The 16,317-nt window shown below is 42.5% G+C and overlaps 3 protein-coding genes across 4 annotated transcripts; all 3 read left to right on the top strand.

Annotated features, from left to right (window-relative positions):
• The first annotated feature begins 1,707 nt into the window (after positions 1 to 1,707).
• On the top strand, positions 1,708 to 8,447 carry LOC128754085 (tetratricopeptide repeat protein 39B-like). The gene is made up of 18 exons (XM_053856419.1): positions 1,708 to 1,788; positions 1,963 to 1,985; positions 2,680 to 2,784; positions 2,900 to 3,031; positions 3,600 to 3,676; positions 4,706 to 4,835; positions 4,897 to 4,996; positions 5,136 to 5,201; positions 5,283 to 5,391; positions 5,565 to 5,632; positions 5,863 to 5,922; positions 6,001 to 6,162; positions 6,882 to 6,973; positions 7,037 to 7,157; positions 7,221 to 7,332; positions 7,398 to 7,515; positions 7,695 to 7,811; positions 8,179 to 8,447. The coding sequence occupies exons 1-18, from the start codon at positions 1,765 to 1,767 to the stop codon at positions 8,291 to 8,293; spliced, it is 1,731 nt and encodes a 576-aa protein (XP_053712394.1). The 5' UTR covers positions 1,708 to 1,764; the 3' UTR covers positions 8,294 to 8,447.
• A 366-nt stretch (positions 8,448 to 8,813) lies between these two features.
• On the top strand, positions 8,814 to 13,568 carry dnajb14 (DnaJ heat shock protein family (Hsp40) member B14). Of its 2 annotated transcripts, none has more exons than XM_053855819.1 (8): positions 8,814 to 8,960; positions 10,270 to 10,441; positions 10,941 to 11,086; positions 11,182 to 11,364; positions 11,665 to 11,750; positions 12,343 to 12,452; positions 12,623 to 12,795; positions 12,877 to 13,568. In XM_053855819.1, the coding sequence occupies exons 1-8, from the start codon at positions 8,828 to 8,830 to the stop codon at positions 12,999 to 13,001; spliced, it is 1,128 nt and encodes a 375-aa protein (XP_053711794.1). In that variant the 5' UTR covers positions 8,814 to 8,827; the 3' UTR covers positions 13,002 to 13,568. The 2 variants fall into 2 exon arrangements, with proteins under 2 accessions (XP_053711794.1, XP_053711795.1); XM_053855820.1 differs by lacking the exon at positions 8,814 to 8,960 and adding an exon at positions 9,007 to 9,881.
• A 312-nt stretch (positions 13,569 to 13,880) lies between these two features.
• Positions 13,881 to 15,424, top strand: pla2g12a (phospholipase A2, group XIIA). The gene is made up of 4 exons (XM_053855821.1): positions 13,881 to 14,200; positions 14,307 to 14,383; positions 14,765 to 14,930; positions 15,065 to 15,424. Exons 1-4 carry the CDS (start codon positions 13,996 to 13,998, stop codon positions 15,181 to 15,183), a joined length of 567 nt encoding a protein of 188 aa, XP_053711796.1. The 5' UTR covers positions 13,881 to 13,995; the 3' UTR covers positions 15,184 to 15,424.
• The last annotated feature ends 893 nt before the right edge of the window (positions 15,425 to 16,317 follow it).

Here is a 16,317-nt window from a genome sequence, read left to right as displayed (position 1 = left end):
GCAGGATTGATCCAGTTCTTCAGTCTGAAGTGGAATTTTCCACTTTGCATGGACTTGCATGACGAGGTTGACTCCACTGACATCTGGCAACTGTCCTTATCAGCAGATCACCAGGCTTCACTGTGAGGTCTGATGTCTTCATTGGACAGGAAGTGGCCGACCCATGATGAAACGCTGACCATGGTTTTGAGAGATTATTTGACATGTGACATTAACTTTGAGTGGTGTGTTGGAATACCAGTAAGAGTGTTCAGCTTTCTACGTCCTGTCAGGATTTTGTGAGGGATGTGTTATTGGAGCTGGTTCAGGATTTACCAAGGGCTGTTTGGCCTTGTTTAGCACCACTTTAAACTGAAGTTTAAGTAAACATTTTTGAAATTGCACCTGTGTTATTCGGCTTCAATGCTTCAAGAGTTCAACAGGGATATTGTGCACCTGACTCGCCAGGACGCGTGAAATCGGCATCATCCAGTGAAGTAGGGAACACAGCATCTGCAGCGCACTGAAGATCACCAGACTATGGTTTGACTTAGGCTGCATTTGTGCTACAGTTATGTCCTCAACCTCTGCCGTGGCTTAGACATGCTCCTAAATCTCCAACAGTCTGGATCCGTTTTGGGAGATCCGCCTTCCATTTAAATAGCTGGTACCTTCTTAAAAATGCCTGTGTATCAGTAAATGCCAGATGAAACTCCGGGTGGGAAATGATGTTCCACACAGGGCCGCAGCACTGCAGGTCTTTGTTCAAACCTTTTCACCAGTCACGTGTCTGTGTGTGCTGGATAGGTTGGAACTGTCACCCGGCCAGACGGACACGGGGTCCTTGTCAGCACCAGCAGTAAAACCTCTCCTTGCGTCAGGTTGTTGACAGGATGGATTGCTGAAACAGGAGGTTCTTGATAATCACTGTACTCAAGTATAATGGTAATTGATTTGTCAGGTTAAAGTACACAGGGCTCTTTCAGGGGGAAGCTCAGCTCTGCAGGAGAGGAATAAAATCACGGATTTAGGATTAATTATTAGTATGTTTTGGGATAAATTAAGAGCAAATTATTGACAAAAAAAGTGTACCTCCTCAATAAAGTGACAGAAAACAGTATTCATTAAGGTTTCAATAAAGAAATAGAGTAAAATGATATGAAATGATATCAACGAAAGGTTGAAATGCAGATGCACGTAGTAAAAAACAAAAAGGTTCATTGTTAAAACCTATTTTTCTGCAAAGCGTTCGTATCAGATGATTTTTTTTTTATTATTATGCAACCTTCAGTTGAAGGTTATTTCAGATGATATCGAGAAAAAAAACATAAGGCAGACACCTCCCAGAGTAGGCTGACACGAATCACTGATTCTAAAAAATAAGATTTGTATAATGAATAAAAATAGCATTTGAAGACAGAGGGGCCACTATTGCCTTCAATCACTTCCAGCACAGCTCCATCAATGCATATTGAAAGCGGTGGAAAAGGCCCAAACCACCGGAAACAATCGGTTAAGCGGCGGCATCACATGCAGGCCTCGGTAACGCAAGGTGAGGGCCGCGCTCCAGGAGGGGGGGCGCTGTTTGTGCATTGACTTTTCCAATTAGTTTCCCCGTGTTTTGTAAGCGAGGTGTAGCCAAACTGGGGAGCGCATCCGAGGGAAGGGCTCGGCAAACCCCTCCCAAATTCACGCGCTTAAGTAGTGATCGGTCCCGGACGGGCTTCTACTGGACTGTCTGACTCGAGGCTGACACGCAGCACCGAGGTGATCGGTTGACTCACGATGGAGACGCTCTCACACACACAGGTAACGCGTTTCTGCGGTCTATTTCCATCGGTCCAGAATTAAAAGACAGTGTTCTCAGAGCCATTAGCTGCGTCTGGAAACACCTGCTGCTCCTGGCTCAGTGTCGGATTCCCGCGTTTTAATACAATTTCTGAAGCATACAATTCCTAAAATACGTTGTTTTTGTTCTTTCAGGTGGATTCCAAAAATTCCAAGCGGTATGTATTTTTGCACTTGCGTGGGTTTAATCCCCTTTTTTATTAAGGCACATTTCAGGACGTCACACGCTAAATATTTTTTCATAGCGTTTTAGTTCTTTTTCTGTACAGCTTTGTTTAATAAAATAAAAATGTGGCTTGCTTTTACTAATGTAATGACTTGTTACACATGAATGGGGGAGAAAAAGTTTTTTTTTTCTGGATTTGGAAGTCGCCACATTTAAGGCTTTTTATATTTAATATTGAGCAGCTGCATGAAAATGAGTCAGAAAACCAAAATCTGCGCTCATTATGCTGTTTAGTTCCCTTTTAAATAAAGAGCGATTTATCTTGAATGTCTTTTAATTTAATGGTTATTGAAATGAGAAATTTTCAGTGAGGCTTTTTAGTTTTTTTTTTATATCTGTTGCTCAATAGTTGCTTTCATCACACCACCAAAATGATTTGATCGTAATCAGCCGTTGTGCTTTGATCTCCATTACACAATTAAGTGTCTCACACCTCATTTAGTCATTGGACCTGTGTCATTGCCTCAGGTGAAACTCAACAATGTCCAAGTTTGTTTTTCACTTATTATGTCAGATTGAAATATTGTGAAGATTGAACGGCAATTGAGCATCAGTGAGGCGGTGCAACGTGTGGCAGCCAACAAGGCCTGAGATGTTCACCATTGAACACCTTCTGCTTTCGCCAGGACTCCTGAAATGGCCTTGGAGGACTCGTTGAAGGAATGCACCACCGCCCTGGAGCTTTTTCTCAACAACAGATTTGCTGATGCACTGGCTCTTTTGAAACCCTGGTACGCAACTCCGCACTTACACTCTTGTGTCTTTAATATCATTTCACAGCTCTTGAGTTTTGCAAAGGTCACAATGTCTGTGTGAAAGGAGTGCCTTTCCCCCCCCCTCCATCAGGAAAGATCAGAGCATGTACCACGCGATGGGCTACAGCAGCATTCTGGTGATGCAGGCAGGGATGACTTTTGACTCCAAAGATATGAACGCCGCTATGTCATCGCTGAATGAGTCCCTGCAGACGTGCCAGAGGTGAGGCTCGCTCAAAGCAATGTGTGTCCGTCAGATGCTGGAGTTCTTGTGACTGAAAGTGACACCGACACTTGCTTGAAATGAAAGGGTCCAAAAAAATGGAGGTGTACAGATTCACGTCCTTTACTTCAAGATGTCAATGATGTCCAGTGGCAGTGAAAACTGCACCTGGCTGAAATGATTTAAAGGCCTTTCAAAGGGTGTGTTCTGTATGAGCCGAAACAAAATCTTCATGGTGAGTTAGTATTCTGCTGACAAAGGCTGGAGGCAAGAGTTGTATATTTAAAGCCAGAAATGTATAAGAGGAATGTAGCCAGAGGAGGTTAGTGTGTCTGGCTGGAGCAGAAGGTGACTTCTTGCATGTATATATTGCATTTATATTTTAATGAAAATATACCATGGTTGAGGCTGTGTGTAGCTATGTAGGTAAATGGGGATAAAATCATAGGATTATCTAGTCAGACAATGAGTGACCACCATAAAAAAAATGTAATTTTTAATAAACACACAAACGCCTCCTTGAAAAAGAAGTCCCGTGATATTGATGGCACCTTTTTTAACATTGTAGATTCCGAAAGAGAACCGGAATAATGGAGTCTCTGGCCAGCTTCTGGTATCAACAGTCAACTGAAAGTTTCACTGAAGGTAAGTAATTGCCTTCAAGCCTTCCTTCAGTTGCAGGTGTGGCATTCTGGACTTTTACTGCAGTTCAATGAACTGCCTTGGTCTAAAGACCCCATCAACCTGTCAATGTTATTGGCAGTCTTTTCCGGTTATTGCCCCATATCTTCTTTGTTTGACATTCCAATTGGATTTTTGTTGTTTCTCACTTTGCGTGTCCTTTTTTAAAGGCATATTCATCTGTATCTCTGCATCCTGTCTTTTGTTTTTCATGCAGGCCTCAATACTGTCTGATATTCTTTGATATTTCACTCGCGCCTCTGTATAATGGTGAAATGCACAACAAATGAAGGTATCATTTTGGAAAAAGTTTCACCCATATTTCTTTATTGAGAAGAACTTGCTCCTCAGTTTTCCCTTTACTCTCCAGCTTAGGAGGCACATGTTTTCCGGTGAGGTTTAAACTAGTGGTGGGACTTTAACAAGTTAATTGCAACAAAAAAAAAATGCGTTAAAATATTTAATAATTTATTTTAATTTAACAGTTTGCTCCCCAGACAACATGGAACCTTTGTCAGTGCAGGAGTTCCTGGTCCACTGATCCCACTGATGCACAAGACACGTGGCAGCTAGGATGAGAATAACATCAACAAACATGGAGGAATCATCCCTGAACAAAAGCAAATAAAAGCAGCTGTTTGCTTTTGTTCAGGGAGGTTTTTCACTACAGAATGACCAGGGTTTCCACAACTCTGAATGTATTTGAAATTCTTATACACATATTTTCAAGACATTAAAAGAGCTTTAGTTTAAATAAGGTGATATAAAAACTTGAATATAGCCACCATCGTGATTTATTGTGCTATTGTCAAACTGATGCAAAATAAACAATATGTTTAAATGTATGTATGGCTCCATCATTTGATTCAGTAATATATCAAATTGTACAAACATTAACAAATTCTTTTATCGAATCCTGCATAGTTTAAACAAATTCTCCAACAGTTGTATTAAACTGCAGTTTGCTTCATTTTTCTTCCCCCCCTCCTGCAGAGGAGATGCACGCAGAGCTGTGTTATGCGGAGGTGCTGCTGCAGAAGGCCGCCCTCACCTTCTTGGGGGAGAGTATTATCAGCTTCATCAAAGGCGGAATGAAAATCCGAAACAGCTACCAGATCTACAAGTAAGAGGCAACACCTGCGGCTGCAACAACAGTAGCTGAGAAGTGCCATTTTCCCCTCCAGGGAATGCCAAGCCATGGCAAAGGTGGCGAGAGTGGAAAACAAGAGCTTGCGCAATCACTTCACCGGCGGTGTCAGCATGGGGATCGGCTCCTTCAATCTGGTGAGAACATTCCTGCCTAATTGGCGGAGCATTTGACTGATGCTTGATTGGGAGCAGTGACAAGAAGCTTGTCTCTGTATCACATGAATATAAAGAAGTGTTTAAGTGGCGACTAATGGAGTGTTGCTGGCTGACGCAGATGCTGTCTCTGCTGCCGTCCAGAGTCCTCAGGCTGATGGAGTTTTTGGGGTTTTCAGGAGACCGGGTGAGAGACGCTGCAGTGACTTTGGAGCGTTCCTGTTGTCTTGGTGTGGACGGGAGATGAATGGTTCAATGCTTTTTGCAGGAGCTGGGTCTGTCTGAGCTGCGGGAAGGAGCGGCCAGCACCAATCTGCGCTCCATTCTTTGTACCTTGACGCTTCTGATGTTTCATCTCTACATTTCAGTGATTCTAGGTGAGAAGATTGTTTCCCGGACGACTTCCTCTATTCACAACCAGTTGGCTCTTTATGTGTCAGTGTTCACCACTTCTATAAAGTTAGCTTCAATCCAGTGTGACCTGTATATCGACTGTGATACTTACTAGTCTAGTGTTGGTGAGCAAACTTCACTGCATTGATTCTTTCAGGCACCGGTGAAGCGAACCTCACTGAGGCTGAGAGCCTCTTGGCGCCGTACGTTGATAGGTTCCCTAACGTAAGTGGCCTTGTCTATCAAGTCATTTTGGAAGAAAGAAATGCTGAATTCTCATTGGAGAACAACAAAATATTGGTGTGATGCGGAAGTGTTTTAACCCTCCAGTAAATGTTCAACCCAGTAAAGTCAAAAGCTGTAGTGTTAATATTACACTTGAAAGTACTTAAGACAGTAGGGAGTAAATTACTGAAGTGTGTATAGAAAAACTACATATGCTTTTGTTTCTGCAGGGGGCGCTAATCCTCTTCTATGTCGCGAGAATTTCTCTGCTCAAAGGGAACTTCACATATGTCAGTATCTCCATTGGTGCATGACTGAACCAAAGCTGATCTTTGGTGCTGTAAGTGGTGTGTTTTTCGGACCCACAGGCCCAGGAGAAGTTCCTCGCGTGCATTGCTGCGCAACAGGAGTGGTGTCAGATTCACCACCTGTGTTACTGGGAGCTGATGTGGGCCTACTCTTTTGAGCAGAACTGGAAGGAGGCGTACCGTTATGCTAACCTGCTCTGCAAGGAGAGCAAGTGGTCTCAGGTAAACATGGACGACCCTGGAAATAAAATGGTGCTTTTTTTGATTTAATAGAAAATATACGGGATGGTTTGACCGACGTGCGTGAATACGCATGTTGGCTACAATGGTGCCCCAAAATGGCACCCGATTTACCTTTTATTTTCCAATTGGAAGTGATTGTAAAGATGCATCCATGGTAATTGGTCATCTATCTCTTCCCTTTTTTCTGGGTCCACCATCTCCAAACTTCTCCCCAGGTCCTTTTCTGACCTTGACCTTTCAGGTTACTCTCTATTAAATCCTGAGCATCATCAGCTCTGTTGTGTCTCACACAGTACGTCATGGCAGCTCTGCCCTCCAAACTTTCCTTTCACTCTTGCTATGATTCTCACTGTTAGTGGTTTCCACCCTGTCTCCACTCTCTTCTTCACCGTCTTCCTCTCATTGCAGTCCTTAAATTGGGACCAATTTCTTTTACCTTTTGTATTGATTCCAGATCAAATTTTATTTTTATTTACTCCACACCCATGTTCCTCAAAGTGACTGTCAACCTTACAACAACCTACCACCCCAAACAAACCTCAGTAAGATGCTAATTTCATCTGTAAAAAGCATTCAATGCATTCCACTCTAATTTACAAGCTTGTGTTTAGCTAACTGAGGTCAAATTCAGCCAAATGGTTGAGACATAATTGTAGCAAAGCACGCAGTTTAAATGAAGCATTCTTCTTTACTTGCAGGCAGTTTATTTGTTCCAGAAAGCGGCAATCCTGAGCATGCTGCTTGAAGAGGAAGTCATCGCACTGGGCGAAAATGTGTCCGAGCTTTTCAGGTATTTTTGGATTTGGATTTGAAGCGCTCTCAAAGTTGACTGACAGCTGCTCTTGGTTTTTAGACAGGTGGATGGTTTGAGGCTGAAAATCGCCGGCAAATCGATACCAACAGAGAAGTTTGCAGCGAAAAAGGCCCAGCGATATTCCTCTTCCAGCCCGGGGAAGCTGGTTGTTCCTGCCCTGGTGAGGACCAAAGTTCATCCAAGGTCAAGTATGTGAGTTTCTCATATGCTGCGTTTCTCAAAGGAAATGATGTACGTGTGGAATGGCTTCGCCATCGTTGGGAAGAGGGAAGATTTGACCAAGAACATTTTGTGTACCTTGGAGAAGGCTGAGGAGGAGCTGGAGCATGAGCCAAGTAAGAAATTGAAAATGTTATATTTGAAATAATTTTTCACTGTGATATTTTTTTTCCTTCCCCAGATCCGTCTGTGTATCACTTGGATGACAAGTGCGTAGTGCAGCTGCTGAAAGGCTTGTGTCTGAGACAGTTGGGACGACTGGTCCAAGCGGAGGCCTCCTTTAACTACGTTATATCATGGTGAGCAGCTTATCGGCTCAAGTGTGGTGAATATATTGGCTTTGAGGGAATGAATTGAAATGATCCCTTTTCCCCAAATGATTCAATTTTACTGAACAGAGATGAATGCCATCATATATTACAGGTTGAATGTTTTCAAAGTAAAACAACGTCCTTATCTTTTTTTTTTTTTGTCTCAGTGAAAGTGAAATCAAGCATGACAACTATTTGGTGCCGTTTACGATGTACGAGCTGGGTCTGTTGCACAAGCAAAAGGGCGACTTCGAGAAGGCCATCTCCGTCATGGAAAACATCAAGCAAGTCTTTTTCACCTTCACCCTTAAAGTTTGACACAATGACTAATATTACAGTGGAAAGATCATAGAAAAAAAGCGTTTTTGTTTACAAGAAAAACTAACAAACCAAGTCCTGTGTCTGTCAACGGTATCAGTATAAAACCCTACAAATAATGTAACCATCATCAAATTCATATTTTGTTGTCCTGCCATTTGAACACAGTAGAAAGCATGGGCCGTCTGAAAACTTTTCCTCCACAGTAGCAAATATCTAGTATGGATTTCAGTCATTCCCTTTGTTTTACTCTGAAGGTCATTGCTGACCTTGTTTAGATACTGAAGATGAAAAATAAATTCACTGTTTTTGCTTTTTTTGTTCATTTTCTAGGATGAACTACAAGGACTACAACATGGAGTCAAGGTTACATTTCCGCATCCATGCAGCCTTGAACACCATGGGCTCCTTCACATCCAAGCTGCCCCCCTCACGTATGCCAGCGTAAACGATACCTTGCCATTTCTGGTTTACATGGTGCACCACTCAGTTTTGAAAATGACCAATTTTACTCTCGACACTTGTGGGAACAATGACATCAATGTAATATCAAAAATGTTAAGGGTATAAATAGAAGTGTTTTAAATTTATTGTCTTGAATAAATAATAGGATATTAACTTTTAAATGGTGTATCGAGTCCAGCTAAAGTTATGTTTTTTTTAATTACACCTGTTTGAGGAGTCCTATACAAAAGTGTCGCACTTGTTTTATTTGCCACAAAATTGTACTGAAATCAGATTTCTAAAAAGTTGATTGTAAAAATTCTGGTTTTGTTCAAATGGTTGTAAAGTATTTAATCACTGTCAAGTATATCGATGCAAATATAACAAAATAAAGTTGTTTTTTTCTATAAGAAACTCATTCTTCACATGTTCTTGAACTGTAACCTGCGCGAGCGTCGCTTGACTCGGCGTAATGACGTCAGTTGTTAACCACGTGGTCGGCGTCAGCTGATTCGGTCGCGGAGGAAGAGGAAACAAGATGGAGTCGAACAGGGACGAAGCCGAAAGATGTATAAACATAGCGTCGAAAGCACTCGAGGCTGGTGACAGAGAGAAAGCGCTCAGGTTCCTGGAGAAAGCTGAGCGGCTTTTCCCAACCGCCAGAGCGAAAGGTGAAGCCGGTTGTCAACACGGTTTTATTTTGATTTTTAGTGAGCCAGGGAATAAACCATCTGTTAGCATGCTACTGACAGTGGCTGCTAACACTCGATTTACCCAACAGCTGCCAGTTTTCACCGTGATTTTGTATTTCTATTTGACTTTGCTATGACTGAAGTCCATGCTGAATGATGCTGTACTGTAATAGTATCTGAAGAAAGCGAAGAATGAAGAATAGCGTGAATGCTTCCGTCGTATTTGGATTAAATCTATTTAGGGCTCTGTAGCAATGAGGAATTATGCCTGGTGAAGGTGGCATGACTTCCATGTGTTGAATGGTAGTTGATCTCCGTTATGGCACTAAGATGAGGTGGAACAAGCAGCCATTCAATTGCTGCCAATGACCAATGTTGCGCCATACTTCAGTCTGGAGTAAAGGCTTGAATCCGTTTGGCAGCCGCTGCTCCGAACTATGTTAAGTAACAGATTTCAAGAAGAAGTGTGTCATGATGGAGATGTGTTTTTCTGGCACTTGTATTTAACCACCCGTTGAATGAGGCTTTGGAAATATTGAGGTTGACACTTGAAATGCCATTGAAAGTCAGGGCTTGAGTGATTCCATTTGATGTTTTTGCCACCATTTGTGAAGTTGCGTGACTGTTTGAAGTAAAACAAATAAAAGATATCTACAATTACATCACTACTAGACAGAATAACTTACTTCAGAGTTGGTGCTATTGGAGGGGGTTTTGTGCAGGGTGGTATCCTGGCAATTAAAAGCTGGATACAGATCGAGACTTATTGTGAGACCAAAAAAGTAAAAATACAAAGATGTATAAACATAGCGTCGAAAGCACTCGAGGCTGGTGACAGGGAGAAAGCTCTCAGGCTCCTAGAAAAAGCTGAACGGCTTTTCCCAACCGCCAGAGCGAAAGGTGAAGGTGGCTCTCAACACGGTTTTATTTTGGTTTGTTCACCATGTTCACCTTTTCTTGGCTTAGAGTGGGTGCTGTTGGAGGGGGTTTTGTGCAGTGTGGTATCCTGGCAATTGAAAGCTGGATACAGATCGAGACTTATTGTGAGACCAAAAAAAATAAAAATACAAAGATGTATTAACATAGTGCTTAAGTGTCAAGAAAATATGGGGGTTACATGTTCACCTTTTCTTGGCTTAGAGTTGGTGCTGTTGGAGGGGGTTTTGTGCAGAGGGATAAAATAAAAATACAAAAGATAATCTCATGTTAGTCCACCTTAGACATAACACGTAGGCGGGTCATTTGATGTGGAAGTTTACAAAGTTTCATGATTGTCTTTAAATTTCAGCATTGTTGGATACATTAATGAAAAATGGAAGCTCTGCTGCTAACGGTGCCCATCGGAGGAAAGCCGGTGGCACAGAAGGAAACGGTCGACAAGCAGGACAGGAGAGCCAAGACTTTGGAGGAGGCCAGTCTGCGAAGAGTTTCACTGCTGAACAAGTCGAAGGCGTTCAAAGGTATGAACATTTACAGCGCTGCGTACGTCCAACACAGCCGAAACTTCAGCCCTGGAGAGTGGCTTAAATCTGTGCTTAGTGTGCGCTTCTCATTTTTGATGTATCAATTTCCCGGCCAAAATTCAGGAAGAAAAAATTGCGGCGACTGTGGCTGTGATGTGCATTTTTGTGTAAAGGTCAGGAATCTAGTCAGGAATCTTTCCTCGGGGGAGGAAAGGTCAAGAGCTACATACCAATATATCAACTTAACTGCGGTCTATAATGCTCTTTTAAGTTAATTATAATGTTTGTCATCTGAACTTGTCCTGAAAGACAGAGAGAGATCTGTGTACTCAGACGTCATGTAGTTTTGCCTACCCAAAACGTTTCATTTACCAAAGCCATTCAGACTTTAGAAAAAAAGATAGAAGAAAAAAAAAAGTAAATTAAAATAAAAAAAAGTGTGTGTGTGTATAAATATAAACTTTACGTTTATTCAGTGGTTGTGTTCATCTTTCAGAATAAAACGGTGCAAGGACTACTATGAAGTGCTGGGTGTCAGCAAAGACGCCAATGAGGAGGAGCTAAAGAAAGCTTACAGAAAACTGGCACTCAAGTTTCATCCGGATAAAAATCATGCACCTGGAGCCACTGATGCTTTTAAAAGTATGTCCACGATCCATGCGTGACAAATCCAGCTGGTCAAATTCACGCTTCCGTATGCCGCGATTCATTGATGTCTCTGTCCGTCTCCGCCACAGAAATCGGAAATGCGTATGCGGTGCTGAGCAATTTGGATAAAAGGCGACAGTACGACGTTGGGGAGCACACCGGCGGCAGCGACCACACACACGAAGGAGGCTTCAATTTCCACAGAAGCTACGAGGCAGACGTCACTCCAGAGGACCTCTTCAACATGTTTTTCGGGGGTGGATTTCCTTCCTGTAAGCAAACAGCTATAGAACAAGCTAAGCTGTTAAGTAGTGATGGGTAGATGAGGTGTCATGACACAGTATTGCAGGGTTGATGTGCTTTTTCAGGACACTGTTTCATGAAGCCTCATCACTACAGTAGTCTCTTTTCACTGCAACCTGTTCCATCGTCATTTCTAGTTGAAAATGGCTGCGTCATATCAGTTAGATGAAAGAGCTTGTGTGTCACGAATGTGTGACGCGTCGGAAGGCAGGATGAAGGACGGGGGAAAGGAATACATAATGTCATGGTGTCCCAACTTCTGTCTGCAGCCAGTACACACACCTTCTCCAACGGCAGGACGAGCTACAGTCGTCACACCGACTACAGAGAAGAGAGAACAGATGAACGAGGGGATGTAAGTGAATGAGCCCCACTTTGACTCTTGTCATCTCGGCCATTGTTTCACTTACAAGCTAAAATACTGAGCATTTGTTTGACTGATCCTGCTTCAGAATGTTCCCCTGAGAGTCATTGATCAGTGTCATGGGCCACACTGGTTACAAGCTTATGTGACCTCAGACCCCTTTGCTGCTGTCTCAACCTCAGGCCTTCTCAACTTAATGAAACCTTTCCTTTGATTGATGGATGAGTGCTGTGTGAGGACAGGTGTGTTTGTTTTCCACTGGGTTGCTTGTTAACAGAAATGATAGGAAACGTTTATGTGCTTGTTGATCATTTGTTTTGGTCTCACACGCTTGAAGCTGACATTCTAATAGGAGTTGAACAGTGGAACAGTCCTCCTTGTTATTGAGTTAGTGCTGCCCCTGTCTGGTCGTAGCTGCTCCATGCAGCTAGAATTTTCTATTATCATACTTCATATTGAAGTTATGGTGATATGTGTCCTTTATTATTTTGAATGTTTTCTGTGCGGCAATATGGTTGTCACATCAATAGGTGTCTTAACACTTTATTCCCATGCAGCTGACCAAGTTGTGTTTGTTTTGCAGGGTGGCTTTTCTATGTTTCTTCAGCTGGTGCCCGTAGTGGTCCTAATTTTAGTGTCAATACTGAGTCAGATGATGGTTTCTCCTCCGCCCTACAGCCTCTACGCCAGACCGTGAGTCCAACAAACACACTGGGGTTCAGCGCTCATAAACATGAAAGGCGACACTCATGGGGAGGGAGGGAGGAGCTTAAACTGACACTCCACCGACATGCTTTATTTTAACCCCCATGTTTGACTGTGCATCACATCCCTGACTTGGTTTACTTTTCATTTCCCCCCAGGTCCACAGGTCAGACCGTCAAACGTCAGACCGAAAACCTGCGAGTCGACTACTTTGTCACCAAAGACTTCAAGTCAGAGTTTAGAGGCACCGCACTGCAACAAATTGAGAAAAACGTGGAGGAGGATTACGTCTCGAATCTCAGAAACAGCTGCTGGAAGGAGAAGCAGACAAGTAGGTGGCTTTTACGAAAACAAGGTGCTTCTAAGGAGAGAGAGACACACAAGCCGCTCATGTTTCCACTCCTCCCTCCAGAAACAGACCTGCTGTACGCCGCCAAAGTCTACCGTGATGACCGCATGCGCAAGAAGGCGGAGCTGATGACCATGGATAACTGCAAAGAGCTGGAAAGACTAAATAGTTTATTCAGGGGCGGATGAGAAGGACACTTGGTTTGGCTATAAATAGATGTGTGTGCTGTTGTTTTTTATAGAAACAAAAGCTAAACTAGAGGCAAAGACCTACTGACATAACTTAGCTCTTCTGATGTGTCCATTCCACCTGTTGCGATTGTCTTATAGAATTAATCGTCACACACTAGAGATTTTTATACACAGCTTTTGTTGCGTTTTTGTTTTCCAGCGACGAGACAGACAGGGACACTTGATTGTAAAGTCTTAGAGAAATGCTGTTTGGGACGCCGTGCCTCCGATGGACGCCGATGGACTGAAGTCATTACTTGAACATTCGCAGGATGGAGCATTCACTCAGCACTTGCCTCCACTTTATGAGACTATCACCTCTTAATCAGAAAATGTGATGCAGATGAACGAATGGATGCAGAACGAAATTGAATAATTATAGTTATTTATGCAAAGATGTACAATTTGTTTCATAACTTTTGAATTTTATGCTGTTATTTAAGTAATGTTTGAAGAAAGTGATTTTCTTCTTTGCCTGCCTGGAAATTGGAATAAAGTTGGACTATCCTAGTAGTTGGTAGTAGTTTTAGTTCAAACTTTGAATGAGAAAATATATGAAAGTGGAGTAAAGTGACGTCACACAAACAATGCTTAGCATATACCGTATTATTATTATAAAAAAAAAATCATTTTGTTGTGTGTATATTTTGAGACAGTTGTAAAGGGTTAGAAATATACAACACTTTCTTAAAATAGTAGCTTTTAATATTTGAAAGAAAAACTTATTTACATCCTGTAAATAAGTACTGCCCCCGCGACCCGGTAACGGATAAGCGGACGACGATGGATGGATGGAGGATGTCGTCGCGTGCTCGCAGTGGTTTATCGTCGGTCATGTGATCACTGGCAACCCGGAAGTAAGTTCTTGCGCTTCAGAAAGAAAACAAGCATGAAACCTCGGCACGACTGATCAGATGTTGCGTTTGAGGGCGGCGCTGGTTTCGGGTGGACGATGATACAACCTCGCCTCATCTGTGTTGTCGCCCTGTGTCTTGGTGGTTACGTGAGCTCGCTGAAAACCGAACCGCAGACTCCAGACTGGAGATTGACTCTGAAAACAATCCGGAACGGAATTCACAAGATTGACACGTACCTGAACGCAGCGTTAGACTTGTTCGGAGGAGATGACGGTTTGTGTCGCTATAAATGCAGTGACGGTAAGTTCGTTTTCGACTTTGCGAAGCAGTTTGTAAACAACCTACTTGACTATTCGAGTTTCCTACAAAACAAGGAAGCTCGCTGATGTACTCTCCTCCCAAGCAGGTTACAGACCTGTGGCTCGACCTGGGTACAAGCATCCGCCCCCGAACGGCTGTGGATCCCCGCTGTTTGGACTGCAGGTACGTCGGTACTTGGTTTGTCCAGGAGATGGCAGTGTTTGAACAGTGTTTTAGAAACAAATCTGACTTAAATCTCAGGCTCCAGATTAATTTAATAAAGCATGCCCAGAAAGAATGTGAAAATTTTAGAAATTATATATATATATATATATATATATATATATATATATATATATATATATATATATATATATATATATATATATATATAGAGAGAGAGAGAGAGAGAGAGAGAGAGAGAGTATGGTAACCTTATGTACTTTTTTTTGCTATTTTATGGAGAAATTTGGAGAAAAAGTACAGGATATTGGAGTTAGGTTGAGGATGGGTGGATCACCCAAATCCTCATCTGACTTTATGAGGATGAAACCTTCATTTCAGTTTGACATCGGTGTCCCATCCATGACCAAGTGCTGCAACCAGCACGACCGCTGCTACGACACCTGTGGCCAGGAGAAGCACGACTGTGACCAGCGGTTCCAGGACTGTCTGCAGACCATCTGCAGAAATGTGCAGCAGACTCTGGGCCTGGCCAAGAGTGTGCAAGGTGGGCGACGTGCTCCTCAAGCTCGCTGTGTTTTCAGGGCCTCTACACGTTGAGACATATGTTCATTCATTGAAACTTTTTTCGGATGATTTTAAATGCTTGCTGATTGTTTCCTTTCTCCTCTGTGCTGTCAGCGTGCGAGTCGGCAGTGACTGTCCTGTTCGACGCCGTCCTGCACCTGGGTTGCAAACCGTACCTGGACAGCCAGCGAGACTCCTGCGTGTGTCAGTATGAAGTGAAGAGCGAACTGTAGCAGCCATTCTGTCACCTGGACTATGGAGACTTCTCAACAGGACTGTAACAGTCGTGTCTCAGTGAGAAGAGCCCTTCATGTGTTCATATGTTCTGGATTATTTCAATGGATCGCACAGTTGGTTGTATAGGTTATAATCGTCCTTTTTGTATGAAACTGCTGTTGTTCTTGTAAAAAATGTGACGTGCATTTTAGTGATTAAACTGTATAAATGACCTTCATCATACAATAAATTGATATTTAAGCGTTTTGACTGCATGGCTGAGCTTCTCACTGTGATCTCAGAAGTAGAGTCCAGCAGGCAGGAAGTCATATCACCTGCTTGGACCTTGTTCACCCCACACAGGTCGTGACCACAGGTGAGTTGTGAATCACCAGGTTCCCTTTTCAGCTTAGTGCTGACTGCACTAATTTCATTATTATTATTGTTATGTAATGATGTACATTGCCACCCAAACTATAAGGTTAACAGTACAGAAATCCCGCTCATTATTTAGATTTTTTTATTTTATTTTATTCACTGAGTGTATGGAAAACTATCACAGATAAACTGTCGTGAGATTAAAAGCTTCTCCAAAACTGTGGCCTATTAAACTCTAAAAAGTTATGCGGCTCATAATTGACATTAACTTGTTTATTGTTGTTGACCTCTGTTTATAACTGGGTGTGAGCAACAGCCAAAGGTCACCAAAACACACCGGATGGATGGGTCAAGTCGTGTGTGCGCGTCATCCAACTGTGCTCATTCAGAAACTGAGAAGAATTTCTTGAATTGAATTATAGCCTGGAGCAGGCCGCACCCTCCAGTGTGCCTTTCATACTCGATGTATCTGAATTTTGCGACCTGAACATCGAACATTTTGACATCAGCGGAGACGTTTACTCGCCATTTTATCACAACTTTATTCCATTTTCATTGACGTTTCATGGTGATTTGGTTTGGGCTTTGCGGTAGTAAATATAACGACTATACCATAAATGAGCGGAACAGTTTGCTAAACTCTAATTGAAGAGCAGATTCTCCGCAGTTTCTTGCTTTAATTGTCTTGGAACCGAAGGAATTGAATCTAAAACAAACACGGAAGACTTCACGCCCTGTCGTTGATTGACAGCTGCCTCATCCAGTCACTGACA

Source organism: Synchiropus splendidus, chromosome 2, assembly GCF_027744825.2.
Source record: "Synchiropus splendidus isolate RoL2022-P1 chromosome 2, RoL_Sspl_1.0, whole genome shotgun sequence".
NCBI lineage: Eukaryota > Metazoa > Chordata > Actinopteri > Syngnathiformes > Callionymidae > Synchiropus > Synchiropus splendidus.
The sequence above is the reverse complement of the archived record's forward strand: the minus strand, read 5'-3'. Positions and strand labels throughout refer to the sequence as shown.